The 17327-nt window shown below is 42.9% G+C and overlaps 1 protein-coding gene across 1 annotated transcript in view; it reads left to right on the top strand.

Moving 5' to 3' along the window:
- SETX (senataxin) overlaps window positions 1–17327 on the top strand; it is an 85030-nt gene that overhangs the window by 46586 nt on the left and 21117 nt on the right. The window contains exons 13-18 of the mRNA XM_080819219.1: window positions 8065–8238; window positions 10460–10692; window positions 11664–11831; window positions 12361–12517; window positions 16004–16105; window positions 16293–16408. Of these exons, the coding sequence (XP_080675345.1) occupies window positions 8065–8238; window positions 10460–10692; window positions 11664–11831; window positions 12361–12517; window positions 16004–16105; window positions 16293–16408 (950 nt within the window). The remainder of the gene's footprint in view (window positions 1–8064; window positions 8239–10459; window positions 10693–11663; window positions 11832–12360; window positions 12518–16003; window positions 16106–16292; window positions 16409–17327) is intronic.

Genomic DNA, 17327 nt, shown 5'->3' with positions numbered 1-17327 from the left:
CCCTTCTCTGCAGGGCTCCATCCCATGACCCTGAGATCAGGACCTAAGCCAAAATCCAAAGTTGATCACTCAACCTACTGAACCACCCAGGCGCGCCCCCCCCCACCTTTTTTTTGTTAGGGATGTTGATTTCTTCTTAATGTATGTGCGTTGTAAATTGCTTTTCGTAGTTTGTTACTGATTTTGAGGCATAGTTTCTACACATGTTTAAAACTGTACTAATTTCTTTATGGTTCTGACTTTGGGTTTTTGTTGTTTCTGTTTTTTGTTGTTTTTTAAGATTTTTAAAATTTATTTTTGTGAGAGAGAAAGAGTGTTCCCGAGCACTGGGGTGGGGGTGGTGATGGGGCAGAGGGAGAAACAGACTCCCTGCTGAGCAGGGAGCTCAGTGTGGGGCTCAGTCCCAGGACCCTGGGATCCTGACCAGAACCAGAGGCAGACACTCAACCCACCGAGCCACCCAGGCCTGAGTCTGGTATTTCTCGTAGTAGTTTTGTATTTCTTTTAAATATTTAAATCACGAATTTATCTGGCATTATCTTGATCATAGTATCTACCCTTTAACTTCTTTCATTTAACCTGTGTGTAAACTTGATCAGTTTTGTGTGGCATCACAACGTTCAATGATTCACTAGGACAGCTCACAGGAATTAACATATACTCATGCTCATGGTTGTGACTGTTATGGTAAGAGGCTACAAAGCAGAATCAGCAAGGCGAGAAGCACATTGGGATGAAGGGCGGACGACACCAGGAGTAAGCCTGAGAGTCCTCTCCCAGTAGAGTCACATGCATTGTACTTTACTTCCTAGTAATGAGCTGCACAATGCATGGCTTGCAGAATGTTACCTACTAGGGAAGCTTGTTGGAGATTCAGTGCCCAAAACACCCTCTGCCCGGCCTAAATTCCTGACTTCAGAAGGATAGCAGGCGTTTGGCATAGACCATATTCTTTTTTTGTTTCTTTTTTTAAAAGATTTTATTTATTTATTTGAAAGAGAGAGTGAGAGAAAGCATGAGAGGGGAGAAGGTCAGAGGTAGAATCAGACCCCCCATGGAGCTGGGAGCCCGTTGCGGGACTCGATCCCGAGATTCCTGGACCATGACCTGAACTGAAGGCGGTCACCCAACCAACTGAGCCACCCAGACCTTATTCTTTTTGCAAACACTTGAGGCACAGCGAGCCATTCTCATTAGCAAATGATAATCCCAGGATTGAGGATCCCACATGCCAGGGGCCACCATTATATGCAGACCTTTCTAAGGACAGCAGCCTTGGGTGTGCTATGTTAAGTCTGTGACACAGCATTTCATGAACAGTGCCACTGTGATGTTCCTGTCTCAGTGTTGGTATGAGGGCATTTTGTTGAGTCCTGTCCAGAGGTGGATCGTGGAGTCTGTGGGTATGTGTGTGTTCAGGCTGACTGGGTCACGCCCGGCCTGTTCAGCATCACACCCCACCGACAGTGTGCGAGAAGTCACATGGTTCCAGGTCTTCACCAGCACATTTTTATTGACTGCCATGTTAGTTTTACCCATTGTGCCATGTTTGTATTGATGGCCTTTTGTGGTTTTATTTTGTCATACCCTTGTTTCCAGTGAGAGTGAGCACCTTTTTATGATTTAGTAGATGGTTCAGCAATCTCTTTCGGGAAGTGCCTGTTCAAAGTTATTGTTAATTTTCTGTTACCTCTTTCTTACTGATTTGTAGGAGTTCCTTATATGATCTGGATACACGCCATTCTCTCAGTTTGGCTTGCATTTTGACTCTCACTGATGTCTTTAAAAGATTTATTCCTATTAAGAATTTTATTTACTTATGTAAGTCATCTGTACACCCAGTGTGGGGCTCAAACTCATGACCCCAAGATCAAGAGTTGCATGCTCCCCCAAACAAGCCAGCCAGGCACCTCTAGAATTTATTTTTTATTTTTTAAGAATTTTATTTATTTATTTGACAGAGAGAGATCACAAGTAGGCAGAGCAGCAGGCAGAGGGGGAGGGAGGAGCAGGCTCCCCACTGAGCAGAGAGCCCAATGTGGGGCTTGATCCCAGGACCCTGAGATCATGACCTGAGCCGAATGCAGAGAGACTTAACCCACTGAGCCACACAGATGCCCCTAGAATTCATTTTTAACATAGCAAATGCATCTTTCTTTCTTTCTTTCTTTTTTTTTTTTTTAACTCACAACCCTGAGATCAAGACCTGAGCTGGATCAGTAGTTGGACACTCAGTGGACTGAGTGAGCCACCCAGATGCCCCTCTCTTATTTTTTTTTTTAATGGTTAGTGTTCAGTGCCTCATTTAAGAAACCTTTCCCTGAGGGACGCCTGGGTGGCTCAGTTGGTTAAGCCGCTGCCTTCGGCTCGGGTCATGATCCCAGGGTCCTGGGATCGAGTCCCGCATCGGGCTCCTTGCTCCGCAGGGAGCCTGCTTCTCTCGCTGCCTCTGCCTGCCTCTCTGCCTGCTTGTGTGTACTCTCTCTCTCTCTGGCAAATAAATAAAATCTTAAAAAAAAAAAAAAAAGAAACCTTTCCCTGCTGCAGATCATAAATGTATTATCTTAACATCTAGAACAGGTGTCCGCAAACTCCAGCTTGCAGATCTACCCCATATCCTGTTTTAGTACTGCCCTAGAGTAAGGTTTTTATGTTTTTAAAGATACATTTTTTTAAGATTTTATTTATTTATTTGAGAGAGAGAGATCATAAGTAGGCAGAGAGGCAGGCAGAGAGAGAGAGAGAGAGAGAAGCAGGCATGAGCCAGGGAGGGGCAGAGGGAGAGAGAGATGCAGACTCCCTGTCAAGCAGGGAATACGACGCAGGACTTGATCCCAGGACCCTGGGATGCTTTAACCGACTTAGCCACCCAGGTGCCCCAAAGAACTTTGAAAAAAAGATGATGAATATGCAGCAGACCCTGTATGTGGCTTGCAAAGAAGTTTTCACAGAAAAAGTTTTCAGCCCCTTTTCTAGAGAGTTCATTGTTTTGTCAACCTGGAATTTATTTTTACACATGAATGTCATGTCTCATTTTCTTTTCCAAATGGAGTTGTGGTTATCCCAATATTATTTATTGAAAAAACCATCCTCTCCATGCTCTGCAGTGCCATATTTGCCGTAAATCTAGTGTCCATTTTACTCATGGATTTCTTTTCTGGACTCCGTTCTTCATTGGATCATTTGCCTACCCTTGTGCCCACATCACATTGCCTAGTTACTTAGTCCAGCTTTATAATGAGTTTTAAAGGCCACTGAATAGTTCCTTCTACCTGGTTTTGCCTTAAGAGTGCTTTGGCTCTTCTTGTCTATCTGAGTTCCCATATAAATTTTAGAGGAAAAAATGGGGAAATTGGGCAAGAATTGACATCTTTTTTTTGAGAATTGACATCTTTCTTTTTTTTTTTTTAAAGATTTTATTTACTTATTTGATAGAGATTACAAGTAGTCAGAGAGGCAGGCAGAGAGAGAGGAGGAAGCAGGCTCCCGGCTGAGCAGAGAGCCCGATGTGGGGCTCGATCCCAGGACCCTGAGACCATGACCCGAGCCTAAGGCAGAGGCTCTAACCCACGGAGCCACCCAGGCGCCCCGAGAATTGACATCTTTCTAATAATTTTCTAATTTGTGAATAAGAATTATATCCAGTTATTTTCAAAATAGGTTTATTTTCAGTCTGTTTTAGAGTCTCTGGAGAGGTTTCACAGATCTTCTTTGGTTTGATTTTTGTGGGGCTGGAGCGTCATCTGCAATTCAGTGAATATCTAAAAGATACAGACCTCTAAGATTTTATAATAAGATAACATTTTATTGCTAAAATATTAAGTTATCCCTTAATGTCAGATAGCTAGTCAGTGTTCAAATTTCCATTTTCATTATAAATAACAATTTTTCTCAGCCAGTTTAAAATAAGGTCCAAGTTAGGTCCACACATTAACACTAGTTGATGTCTTTTTGAACTGTCATTTTCTCATTCTGAGTTGTTGATCCTTTAGAATTACTGTCTGTACTTGTTGATTGTGTCCCCTTGGTGTTTGGTGGTATGTTTTTCTCTCCTCTGCATTTCTTAGAAATTGATAGTTGTATCCAGAGATATGATCCAATTCAAGTTTGATTTATAATTTTTGGCAAAACTGTCTCATAGATGGTGGTATATATTCCTTTATCAGGAGGTGAGTGATCTCTAATTTCTCTTTTAGTAATATTTGTAGCTGTGGATGCTTAATACCTAAATAAGTTTATTAAAGGTACAAAATGGTGATATTTTTATTTGATCATTTCTTCATTTATTAGTTGGAATAATTCCATAAGGGAATTTCTGTATATTATTTGGTTACTCTGTAGTGTGCTTTATAAAGAAAGGTAGAAAAGTACTTGACTCTTGACCAGTTTTAAAAAAGTGAATTAACCTGAGTTAATTCACTGCAAGCACTGGTGTTGACCAATATGCTTTTTTCTTTTTAATTTCATAAATTCATGGACTTAAATATACTTTATCCAGTATAATTTAAGCCCTTTAGATAGTACCCTTACAAGTCTTTGAGAGCTGACTTACTGTCTGATATGACTAGTATCATCTGTATTCTTTTATCCCGTATCTGAACTTGCAATTTTCTAAGTAATCTTAGAATCCTGTAGAAGAAAACGGTATTTCAAGAATAATATGATTGATACAGTAATACGCTATATGTATGAACAAGTAATACCATGTAAACATAAGAATACAGAAAGGTTGAAAAAATAAAAGTTTGGAGAAGGACACTCACACAAACCCTATTAAAAGAGGATGTGTTTAGGGGTGCCTGGGTGGCTCAGTTGGTTGGACATCCTGCTCTTGAGGTCGGCTCAGGTTGTGACGTCAGGATCACAGGGTCAGCCCCATGTCTGGCTCCGCACTCAGCAGGTAGTCACCCATATGTGCACACACTTTCTTTCTCTCTCTCTCTCTCTCTCTCAAATCTTTAAAAAAAAAAAGATGTTTAGCTTTGTTAATATCAGACTAAATAGATTTTAAGACAAGAAGAAACCTTACGTACAAAGGAAATTTTGCATGAGTTTAGTTCAGCAGAAAAGATGACAATTCTCAATGTCTACATACCTAACAGAATATATAAAGAAAAAACTAAGGGGCGCCTGGATAGCTCAGCCAGTTAAGCGCCTGCCTTTGACTCAGGTCGTGGGATTGAGTTCCGTGTCGGGCTCCGGAGCGTGCGGCGTCTCCCTCTCCCTCTGCTGTTTCCCTGCTCATGCTCTCTGGTGATCTCTCTCTGTCAAATAAATAAATAAAATCTTAAAAAAAAAAAAACTGATAGAACTAGAGTATACTTTTTACACACATATGAGACTTGGAACTGTTAAATTACCACAGGTGAATTTTTGAAATCACACCATAAAATGAAACACAATAGAAGTAAGTGAACCTAATCGTCTATTACATGTATTACCTTTTGTTTCGGTTGAATACTTCTACTTTTTTTCTCATTTTAAAATTTTACTTTTTCTTCTTGTTTGGAAATTGTATCTCAATTTATATATCTTTTGCTATTTTAGAACAGTAAGATTAAAAACTTAAGACATGCACCCTTGAGTTATCAAAATCTATAGTTTTTTTTTTTTTTTAAGATTTTTATTTATTTATTTGACAGACAGCGATCACAAGTAGGCAGAGAGGCAGGCAGAGAGAGAGGAGGAAGCAAGCTCCCTGCGGAGCAGAGAGCCCGATGCGGGGCTCGATCCCAGGACCCTGGAATCATGACCTGAGCCGAAGGCAGAGGCTTTAACCCACTGAGCCACCCAGGCGCCCAAAATCTATAGTTTTAGTAGCTCTTTTGAGTGTCTCGGTAGGTGAGGCAAAACCTTTTAAACTGTGTGAGATATAATCTATAGCTGCCGGGACAGTCCTTGGTTGTTTATGAATCCCACCAGTTGGTGGGTTTCTTCTCTCCGTGTGCCTTGCTTATCTCTGGCGAGTGTTGGTCATTTGGAAAGTTACTTATAAAACTAATTTGAGGGGCGCCTGGGTGGCTCAGTGGGTTAAGCCTCTGCCTTCTGCTCAGGTCATGATCCCAGGGTCCTGGGATCCAGCCCCGCATCGAGCTCTCTACTCCGCGGGGAGCCTGCTTCCTCCTCTCTCTCTCTGCCTGCCTCTCTGCCTACTTGTGATCTCTGTCTGTCAAATAAATAAATAAAATCTTAAAAAAAAAAACAACAAACAACTAATTTGAGGCCTGGGACAATACTGTCTTCCTCCAAAGAGGATTTTCCTTTGTTTCTGCCAGACTTCTGGGGGTACCTGTGATGTGGGATCATCTAGATCTAGTTTAAGGGATGGGGCTTTTCTTTTTTTTTTTTAAGATTATTTATTTATTTATTTATTTGACAGAGAGAGAGGGAGAGAGAGAGAGATCACAAATAGGCAGAGAGGTGGGGGGAAACAGGCTCCTCGCCGAGCAGAGAGCCCGATGCAGGGCTTGATCCCAGGACCCTGGGATCATGACCCGAGCCGAAGGCAGAGGCTTAACCCACTGAGCCACCCAGGCGCCCTGGGATTGGGCTTTTCTAAAGTGCCCAGGTGTTTGGAAGCTGGGCTCTCGCCCATGTCAAGCAGGTTTGCTGCTTCCTCATCCTCGGGCGTAGTTCTGAGGCCTCCTTCATAGTCCCAGTGTGAAGCATATAGAGGTGCCTGGGTCCCCACTCCCACTCTATACAGGCCCTGGACTCCAGTTTTTGTTTTTTTAGTCCAACAAGGCCGTCCCAGGTATGGCCTGGCCTCTTGACTATCACTCCAAGGACGGTTCACATGTCTCTAGGGGGAAATGACAGGGCTGCCTCCACTGGATTTCCACATTCTTCTGCATCTCAGCGTAGTAGTTCTTCACTGTTGTAATTGCTCTCTGATATCTTCACATAGATCTTTCTTGCCTGCCAAATTTTGTTTTAAAAAGATTTTATTTATTTTGAGAAAGAGGGCGCGTGCATGAGCAGGGGGAGGGGCAGAGGGAGAGGGAGAAGCAGGCTCCCCACTAAGCAGGGAGCCGGATGCGGGGCTCCATCCCAGGACCCCTGAGGTCATCACCTGAGTCGGAGCCACCCAGGCGCTCCATACATGCTACATTTTAAAATCTTGTCTGAAGTTACTGGTTCTGTCTACATAAATCCAGTGCCTCATGTTTTAGTTCACTATACTGTTACCGGATCTGGTGGTTGGTGCTCAGCTTTTTTGTTGTAATACTCGCTGTTTTCCCAGCCCCAGTAGTTTACGACTAGCCTTTCCCCCTTGTTTGAAATGCCACAGGTAGGCTCAAATTTCTTATATGTCCTTGGATCTGTTTTGGGGTATTCTTCTGGGATTTTGAAAGTGAGGAACAAAAAAGAATTTCTTGGTTAAAAACTAAAACTTTAAGGAAAGGAAATTTACTAGCTACTTTTGAATATTATGATTTTATTTTGGCTTTTTAGCCATTTTTTGGTAAAGATTTTATTTATTTATTTGACAGAGAGATCACAAGTAGGCAGAAAGGCAGGCAGAGAAAGAGGGGGAAGCAGGCTCCCCGCTGAGCAGAGAGCCAGATTGGGGCCTCGATCCCAAGACCCTGAGATCATGACCTGAGCTGAAGGCAAAGGCTTAACCCACTGAGCCACCCATGCGTCCCCTTTTTAGCCATTGTTAAGAAGCATTTTATAATACTGTATAATCTGTATTTGAGAATGTTGACTGACTCAGAGTATTACTTTGAAGTGTATTACAACGTCTTATGCTGTATACTTGGTTGAACTTAGTACAAGGGTTTGGTATCCTTTAAGTTAATCTCATTTAAAATACTTCTGTTAGGGGCGCCTGGGTGGCTCAGTGGGTTAAGGCCGCTGCCTTCGGCTCAGGTCATGATCCCAGCGTCCTGGGATCGAGCCCCGCATCGGGCTCTCTGCTCAGCAGAGAGCCTGCTTCCTCCCTTCTCTCTCTGCCTGCCTCTCTGCCTACTTGTGATCTGTCTGTCAAAAAAAAAAAAATAAATAAATAAAATAAAATACTTCTGTTAGAATCAATGCCAACTTCTTATCGTTTCATAGTTCATCTTGAGGAATGTGAACTCGCTAAACAACTTCATCCAAAGGAAAATGATTTGGTGTTTTTGATTCCTGAAAGACAAAACGGAGAGAATAAAGATACAGAGAGAAATTACGTGGAAGAGCTCCGTGATTACCATTGCGCTTATGTTCACAAGTTTCGCCGCACTTCAGTCAGTAAGTAGATGACGAGACTGTGAAGAGGAATCTGTGAGATATAAGCTCATCTTTTAATTTCCCTCGGAACTGTGCTTTACCAGCCACATACTTGTTATGCGTATTCGAGACATGTATTTGCCAGGGTACTTGCCATCCAGAGTCCTTGTTTAGTTTTTCTAGACTTACCTGGGAAAGGCCCAGTACTTACTGGGCTAGACTTGTGATTTAAAAGCTTTCTTTTGTAATGTCCTCTCTTTCTGACACACTCCTTCATCTGTCGTTGGGTTTGTTATTAAACAACAGTTTGCAAACCAGCTGTTTTTTGTATCTTAAATCACAACCTTGGTGTCGTGGCTAAGTATCAGTGAGAAGAGCAAACACGTAAGTCACTGCAAGGCAACTTGAAGGTTTTGCTGTCTCCATTGCTCCCATCCCCGGTGCTGTAGGGACTGTTTTCTGGGGAGTAGCATCATAGAAGTAAGGTCAGCACCTGCTGTGTGCCCGGCCGCATGTCCTGTCCTTCCTCTGCTCTCTTATCGCCTTCCTCAAAGCCTTCCAAAGCAGTAAGAGTTGTGTATTCTCTGCTCAGCAGGAAAGGAAGGCTCAGGGCTTCCGTGCTCACCCAGGGACATGCTCAGGATCGTGTGGTCGGCCCGGAAATGAAACCTGCGTTTGCTTGACCCCAGGGTCGCCCACATTCTTCATTGTATGCCAAGCGGCCTTTTTAACATTGATGCTTTCTTAGTCTCAATTATGTCACGAGAACATGAGTTTGTTATTCCTTCGCCTTTTTGCAACTAGTCTTAAAAACAAAGCTTCTTGGAGTTCAGCGTCATGTCGCACTGTAACGGGCGTGCCGCACCTCGAGTGTGGTCCAGCCCAGCTCTCCGTAGATTTGCATCTGGGCGAGTAGCCAGAGGGGTACATAGCTCAGTAAGTGCTTTTGACTCTTGCAAATGACGACATGCGCCAGATTTCTATTTCTGAGTATTTTCCTCCTAGCTGCTCAAGCATCCAACTGTCTGACCTCTCCATTTGCAAATCTGTTAGACAAAAAAACCAAAGGAAGCACTTGATTTTCTGCCCGACGTCTACTGTTCCTTCTGTTTTTCCCATGTCAGCAAGTGGGGCCTGCGTTTTTCTAGTTGCTCAGACCCAAAACCCCAGGCATCCTTGATCCTTTCTTTGTGTCACACCCTGCGTGTAATTCATCAGGAAATCATGTTGACTCTTCGCAAGTATCCAGGATCCAAGCCTCGTGTCTGCTCCTGCATCCTGGTCCGCGCAGCCGTCCCCTGCACTGCCTCCTGGTGGCTTGTTTGCTTCTGTGCTTTGCCCCTTGCAATGCCATCGTCCCCCACAGTGAGAGTGATTCTGTTAATGTGTGACTTCAAGCGTGTCCCTCCCTGGTACAGCACTGCCCTGGGGCTTTCTACCTGACTTGAGGTAACATTCAGTTGGTATCGTGGTCTGCAGAGCCCTGTAAAATGGAGCCCCATTCTCTTCTCTGACTCTCACAGCACTCGTCTCCCTGCTTCCGCCGCACCCCACCTCCCCCCCCGACCCCCCCCCACCACCCCGCCGTGTGAGGCTTGTCCCTGTCCTAGAATACTCCAGTCACACCCTTGCTTCATGAAATACCCTCTCCCCGGATAAGGGCGTGGTTTTCTCATTTATTTCAAGTTTCTGCTCAGGCGCCGTCTTACCAGGAAGATAACTTGCCCGTGATGGTAACTACACATCCTCATCACGTTGTCATCCCCTTTCTCTGCTTTTCTTTCTTTCTTTCTTTCTTTTTTTTTTAAGATTTTATCTATTTATTTGACAGAGAGAGCAAGAGAGCATAAGTAGGCAGAGAGGCAGGCAGAGGGGGAGGAGGAAGCAGGCTCCCTGCTGAGCAGAGAGCCTGATGCGGGGCTCCATCCCAGGACCCTGAGATCATGTCCTGAGCCGAAGGCAGAGGCTTAACCCACTGAGCCCCCCAGGCGCCCCATTTTCTCTTCTTTCTTCACGCTTCTCCTCACTGCTGACATGTGTGCTTGGTTATCTGCTTCCCTCTTCTAGGAAAGAATTGCTTGGTTCTTAGGAAGCATTCAGTAAGCATTTGAGTGAATTACTTGAACAATATGTCATACAAAAGACATGAATTATAAAATACATAATTCTGAATAACCTTGTTTTAGCTGGACAGTATTATTCACTGGTAACTGAAATTGCTTTTTCTCCTTCTTGATAATAGTGCGCAATGGGAAATCTGAGTGTTCCCTTTCCATCCAGACTCAAGATAATTTGCCAGTCAATTTAAATGAGTTCGTGAAATGCATCGTAATCAGTTCTCTGGTAACTACGCAAAGGAAGTTGAAAGCCATGTCTTTGTTGAGTGGACGGAACCAACTGGCCAGAGCTGTTCTGAATCCAAACCCTATGGACTTCTGTACGAAAGATTTACTAACTACAACGTCTGAGAGAATTGTGAGTCATGGTTAAACGAGAATGAAAAGTCTGAAAATTCTGTGTGAGAATGTGACAGCCTCATGTTGTGTTTCTTCATCGCACATTCCCGTACGTGTGGGACAGAGCTGCGTCCCTGTGCACGCACAGCAACAGCATGTGGCGCTTCATTTTCTTTGATGTGGCAAAGTCTGTGTTTTGTTACTCAGCTTACCTCAGGAAAAAGGCATAGTGCAATAAAGAATTGAAAATATGGTTAGAGAGGAGCCCTAAAATGTGAAATGAGCATCCTACTTAAATGCTTGTTAGGTGGTGACAATTCAGAGGAGGCAGTAGGTTAATAGAGTTATTTTTGCATTTGAAGGATCGATGGAGAATTGACGGGTGAAGTTGCCATTTCACTTGGGCACATGTTCTCCCTGTCAGAGCTGTGTATGTTCGTTCCAAGGAAGGAAGAGGAAAGTAGTGGCATTTGGACTGTGGTGTGTGCGAGGGTTTTCCGTGCAGTATCATTCACTTTTCATCCTCCCAGGAGTGTCGGATTGAATGGATGAGAAAGGCATAGGCTCAGAGGGGTTAGGAGTTTGGAGACCTAGCTTACGAGTGAAGCTGAGATTTAAACTTAGATCTGATCCAAAATCTTGGAATGTTAGGAAAGAAAATCTTGGAATGTTTTTTTTACTGTCTAAGTAAAGAATAAATAGTAGAAACATACAGAACAGTTTATTGTGATCCTCTTTGTAAGAATCACAAATAAAAATGCAGTTGTAGTCGTTGTAGATGGGCTGAAGCCTACAGACACTCACAAATAACTTTCTTTATAGTAGTGAAATTGGTTCTGTCGATTAAAGATCATTTGGGGTCTTGCCTGATCATAACCAAAGCTTCTGTCTGATAAAGGCTAGAAGAAATTCAAATGGAGTTTTTCTCTTCTTCCTCTCCTGGGCCACTCCAGGAAGAGCAACTCACTGTCACTAATGTCTTTTACATAGATCACCTACTTAAGAGATTTCAACGAAGACCAGAAGAAGGCCATAGAAACTGCATATGCCATGGTCAAGCATTCCCCGTCGGTTGCCAAGATCTGTCTGATACATGGACCACCTGGAACAGGAAAATCGAAAACTATTGTTGGCCTCCTGTACCGCCTCCTGACAGAGGTAGAGCATGTGAGGGCGTCAGTGCTGTTAGCTGAGAGCATCGCTTCATGCGAATTAACTGACACATGTGAATAACTACTACAGGTCTCTCCGCCTGCACTTCTGTGTAGCTTTTCGATACTTTGTGGAACTGTGTCCAAGAAAGAGGTAGCAGAAGGAGAGAAGGGTATAAAAGATAACAAAACCAAACAGAAAATGCTGTCCTGTGTGACACTGATCTGAAGGGTTAGAATGGTCTGGAATGTTAGAACTGTCTGGAATGTATTCCAGGGCTACATTTTGGTTGGATTGAGTATGCAGTAAAGTAAGTGGATAGTGAGGTGAGGCTCAGAGAAGCCGTGATAAAATGTCCTGCTAGAGCCATCTCAATGTCAGTGTAAGCTGTAGGTGCTGTTACTTATTTTTAAGTGTTTATAAGGGGAACTCTCGAACGTACATGGAAGTAGAAGAAAACTGGAAAACTCTGTAATAGAGCTCATCAGTATCTTTTGTCTGTCTGTCTGTTTGGCGTGTGTGTGTCAAATTGTAGAACCAGAGGAAGGGGCATTCAGATGAAAACTCCAATGCCAAAATCAAACAAAACCGTGTCCTTGTGTGTGCGCCTTCCAACGCGGCTGTTGATGAACTTATGAAAAAAATCATCCTCGAATTTAAAGAAAAATGTAAAGACAAGAAGAATCCTTTGGGTATGATACTTACATGGCTTTTCATTTGTTTTTGGTTTTGTTCTCAGCGTTTAGTGTTGGCAGCTTTGAATGCCGGAGGGCAAGCCAGTTCTGATAATAACTTCTGCTTGGGGCTGTGGCCCATACATACTCCTCAATTCATTTAGCAAATTTTCTTGAGCGTTGACTCTCTGCCAAGGCCCTGTGCTAGGTACTGAGGTTTCAGCAGTGAAACCTTCCAAGAGACGCTAGTGAGGAAGTGGATCAGTGAGGAGTTAGAGTATAAAGCTGGACTTTCCGGAAGAGCAGGGAGATGTGGCTACGTTCAGACACCTGAGAGTGGTGCTTGGTTCAGTCGTGGGAGGGTTAGGGAAGGCTCCTGGGGGAGATGATGTCTAAGACGAGGCCTGGAGAAGAGCGGTTAGGGGTTAGCCATGGGAAGTACTGGTAGGGTGTAGGGAACTCTAGCAGAAGTTTCTATCAACAAAAAGGACCGGAAGCAAGAGAGATCCTCCATGCGGTAAGGCTGGAATGTGATAAGCCCCACAAAGGCAGGGGTTTGCGCATTGGTTTGCCGCCCTCCCCCGGGAGCTTCAGGCAGTGAGGGCGCGGGGACTCTGCTCTTTCCTTGGGGAGGCATGTGAGTTCTGTATTGGGTTTTGACGTCAAGTGTACTTCACGTGCTGGGTCCAGAGTTTATAAACACGCTGGCCTACCACAGGTAGACCTCGGAGTGAAAATGTTGGCCTGAAGGATTTCCTGCATCTTCGGTTTTCGAGATAGTGCCAAATTCTCCTCAGAAGTGGGCATAGCAGTTCACACGCCCAGGAGCAGCCCCCAGGCCTCCGCAGTGCTGTGGATTGAACGTGCCTTTCCCTGCGGGCTGAGGGAAGGTGAGCGCTCAGGCGTGTGCTGCCCGCGCAGCTGGGCCGGGATCAGGACAGGCCAGCCGGGCGTCGGGTTGGAGCTTCCATTTCGTTAGAGAAAAATTGCTGTCTTCTGGCCGGAGAAGAGAACTTGGGTCTTTCGTACCGCATTTTCTTTCCACTACTTCCAGCTGTCCTGGGCGTCCTGAGAGAAATGCCTTGGACATCTCGCCATTAAGGATGCTGTTGATTTCTGGGCTTTGGTGTTTACCCTCCTCGGGATAAAGAAGTTCCCTTGTCATTGGTTTCTGTCATGAAGGGCTGTTGAGTTTTATTGCATGCATTTTTCTTGTTGCCTGCATTTAAATGATAATGAAATCTTTTTCTTGACTTTGTTAATGGGGTAAATGGCAGTGTTTTTCTAATGTTAAAATATCTTTGATTCCTAGAATAAGGCCAACTTGGTCATGTATTATTATTTCTTAACACGTTGCTAGATTATTAATGTTTAATTTAGTATTTTAAAATTAGTATTCATGAATAAGGCCAGCCTGTGATTTTTCTTTGTCATATCTTTGTCTAGTTTTTATAAGACTGACTTTGAAAATGGAATTGGGGGTAATTTTTTGTTTATTCTTTGCAATGTTTTATATATGACCGAGATCATCTATTCCTTGAAGATTAATTTGTTTTTGGTGTTGTTTTGTTTGTTGCTCTTTGTTTATTGACAGATGGGTAAGTTTTAATCTACTGTCTGAATGTCTTAACTGTTAAATTTCTATTTGGGTATCTGTATTTTAGTGAGTTTGGCTAATTTGTTGTTTTTCAAGAAAAATCAACACTCCTCTTAGGTTTTGTTTTTTGTTTTTTGTTTTTTTTTTAGATTTTATTTGTTTATTTGACAGAGAGAAAGAGATCACAAGTAGGCAGAGAGGGAGGGGGAAGCAGGCTCTCCGCAGAGCAGAGAGCCCGATGCGGGGCTTGATCCCAGGACCCTGGGATCATGACCCGAGCCGAAGGCAGAGGCCTTAACGCACTGAGCCACCCAGGCGCCCCTCCTCTTAGGTTTTTAAGTATATTGGCATAAAGTTGCTCATTGTATTCTCATTTTAAAACTCTCAATTGTATTTTGATTGGGTCATCCTTGTCATTCCCTGAATTCTATATTTAGTCCCTAAATCCACATGTGGCATGGGACTAGGGTTGGAAAGTCCTGGAAGAGAATTTAGTTTTTCCCAGCTAAGCCCAGGCACAGATAGATTCATTTCCTTTTTATCCTCCCACCTCTTCCCAGGCCCTTTCCCTTTCCATTGGGTTTTAAAATCCAGGCCTCCATTATAGAGTTCCTGTGTCTTCACTGGAATGGTAGTTTTGCCAGTGTAGACATTTGTCAAACTCTGTAGGACTAAAGATTTTGAAGTATCTGCATTTTATTGAATGTACAGTAAAAAAAAAAAAAAATTCTGAGCACCTAGACAGTGCCAGCCCTGACTCATCCTGTTCCCCTGGGGGGAAGCCTCAGCAGCCTGTGGGCTTTCAACTCTGGTTTTGAGCTTTCTCTTTGTTTTTGGCCGCTAGGAATTTCTCTTCCATTTCTGTGAGCTTACCCTGCAGTTTAAAGGAGTCTGTTTTAATTTATGGAGCATTTCTAGATATTTATAGGGGGTGAGTGTCCAGGTAATTTTGTTTACCTTTCTCGTGGAAACACAAGTAAGTTAGCAGTTTGGAAACCTTCAAGTAAATGTTGACCAGAGAAGGTGGCTTCAAATTTAGAAGATTGAGCTGAACTAGAAACAAAAATATGTTGTAGACAGCTGCTTAGTAAGTCATTCATTCATTCAGTACACATTGATTGTACTTCCCTGCCAGCCACTGTCATAGCCAGTGACCACAACAAAACCCTATTCTGGGGAAGGAGATCGACAATAAGCAAATAAGTATGTGATCTGTCAGACTGGGATAAGTGCTGATTGCTGTAATTTAGCCCAGTGATGGAGGGAGTGAGAGATGTTTAGCTTAAATAACATAGCAAATATGGCGACCTAAAATAAAGGTGTGGTTAGCTGCCACTTCTATGACATTTCCACTGTTTGCAATTATCTATTCCACAATTTCCAGCCCCTCGTGTCCCTTAGATTCTGGAGTAGCAGCACGATGTGGAATAGAGTTTCAGAAACTTTGTTGTGACTGCTCCATAGAAAAGGATTTGATAGTAAAATATGATTCTGTCTTGGGAATTCAAGTATGTATTCATAAATGAAAGTCTTTATATACCTGATATATCCTGTGGTTAAGAAATCTGTCTTATTTAACTCCCCTTCCCCAAATGTACTTTACTATGGAATAGTGTTCAGAACATAGTTTGAGAAATGTTGGTATAACTGAATCTCAACTTCGTAATGTCTTGTTTATGCAACCTGTATAACTTTTATTAGGTGGAAATGGTAAGTACTCCCCCAGTAGGGTGATTGTGAATATCTAATGTGTGTGAAGCCTCTAGTGTAGTTTCAGGTGTGGAGTTCTTGATAATTAATGTTGGTTCCCTTCCCTGATTGTTAATATGCTTGCTGAGAAATAGATACTATGTGTGGAAATTGGCAGTGTCCTTATTAATCTCTAAGTACGATTTTTTTATCAACAGGAAACTGTGGAGATATAAATTTAGTACGTCTTGGTCCAGAAAAGTCTATTAATAATGAGGTCCTAAAATTCAGTTTGGATAGCCAAGTTAACCACAGAATGAGTAAGTACCATTAAGGCACAAACTAACGTTACTTCTGTTTCCTTTTATGTGATCAGTAATGTGTTGGGCATTAAAGGTAATTTGGAGAAACTCGAAATAGCCTTGCTTTGCGAACTAGTTTTTCTTCTCATTGCGTATGCATATGTGTATATTTATGAGAATTGTCTTATCATTCTATTTTTTTTAGAAAAAGACTTACCTTCTCATGTTCAGGAAATGCATAGAAGAAAGGAATTTCTAGATCATCAACTAGATGAACTGTCCCGCCAGCGTGCTTTATGCCGAGGTGGAAGGGAAATGCAGGTACCTAAACATTTCTTGATGAGTATTTTTAAATAGCTGATAAGTACAGAAGCTAGTGATGAGTATTTGATACCATTGTTTTATTGTGGAATAGCATAATTTGTGTATAAAGATGTATACAAAAGCGATATGCCTTATATTAGGGATTAAAAAGCTCTCTAGAAAGGAAAGGTAGAAATAATTTAAACTTTGCAGGCCATATGGTCTCTGTTTCAGCTACTCAGCTCTGTTGTAACATAAAAGTAGTGATAGATAATACATAAACAAATGGATGTGGCTGTGTTCCAATAAAACTTTATTTATAAAAACAGATGGTGAGCTGAATTTGGCCCACAGGCTGTAGTTTGCTGTTGTCTGGCTTGTATTAAAGCTGTAGTGAATTTATTAGATATGTTTCAGTTGCAAGTTAAAACCAAGTTAGACAAAAAGGGAATTCACTCACTCATATACCTAGGAACTCTGGGAGGGATTAGCTTCAGCATGGCTGATGCAGAGGCTCAGATGCCATTTTTTCATGCCTTTATTATTCTGTGTGTCAAGCATTTCTCATTTTGCAGAAGACAAGTGCCAGCATTTGTGGGTACCACCACCCCAGCTTAGAAAAACCCATGGGAGGGGCACCTGGGTAGCTCAGTCAGCTAAGTATCCGACTCTTGATTTTGGTTTGTGGGATCGAGCCCCATGTCAGGCTCTGTGCTCACCGGGGAGTCTGTTTTTCTCTCCTCCTCCCTCTGCCTCCCCACTCCCCCACTGCCCACACTGTTTCTCTCTCTCTCTCAAATAAATCTTAAGAAAGAAAGAAGGAAAGAAAACCCATAGGAAGAGAAGGGGCTGCTTTCCCCACGATCCATGTGTCAATTCCATGGCGGTTGTCTGATTAGTCCCTGGGTGTGCACACAGGTCTGATCCCTGTTTAAAG

This window comes from Martes martes (genome assembly GCF_963455335.1).
Source record: "Martes martes genome assembly, chromosome: 12".
Taxonomy (NCBI): Eukaryota; Metazoa; Chordata; class Mammalia; order Carnivora; family Mustelidae; genus Martes; species Martes martes.
Note: the sequence above shows the minus strand (reverse complement) of the source record. Positions and strands in the feature narration are given on the sequence as shown.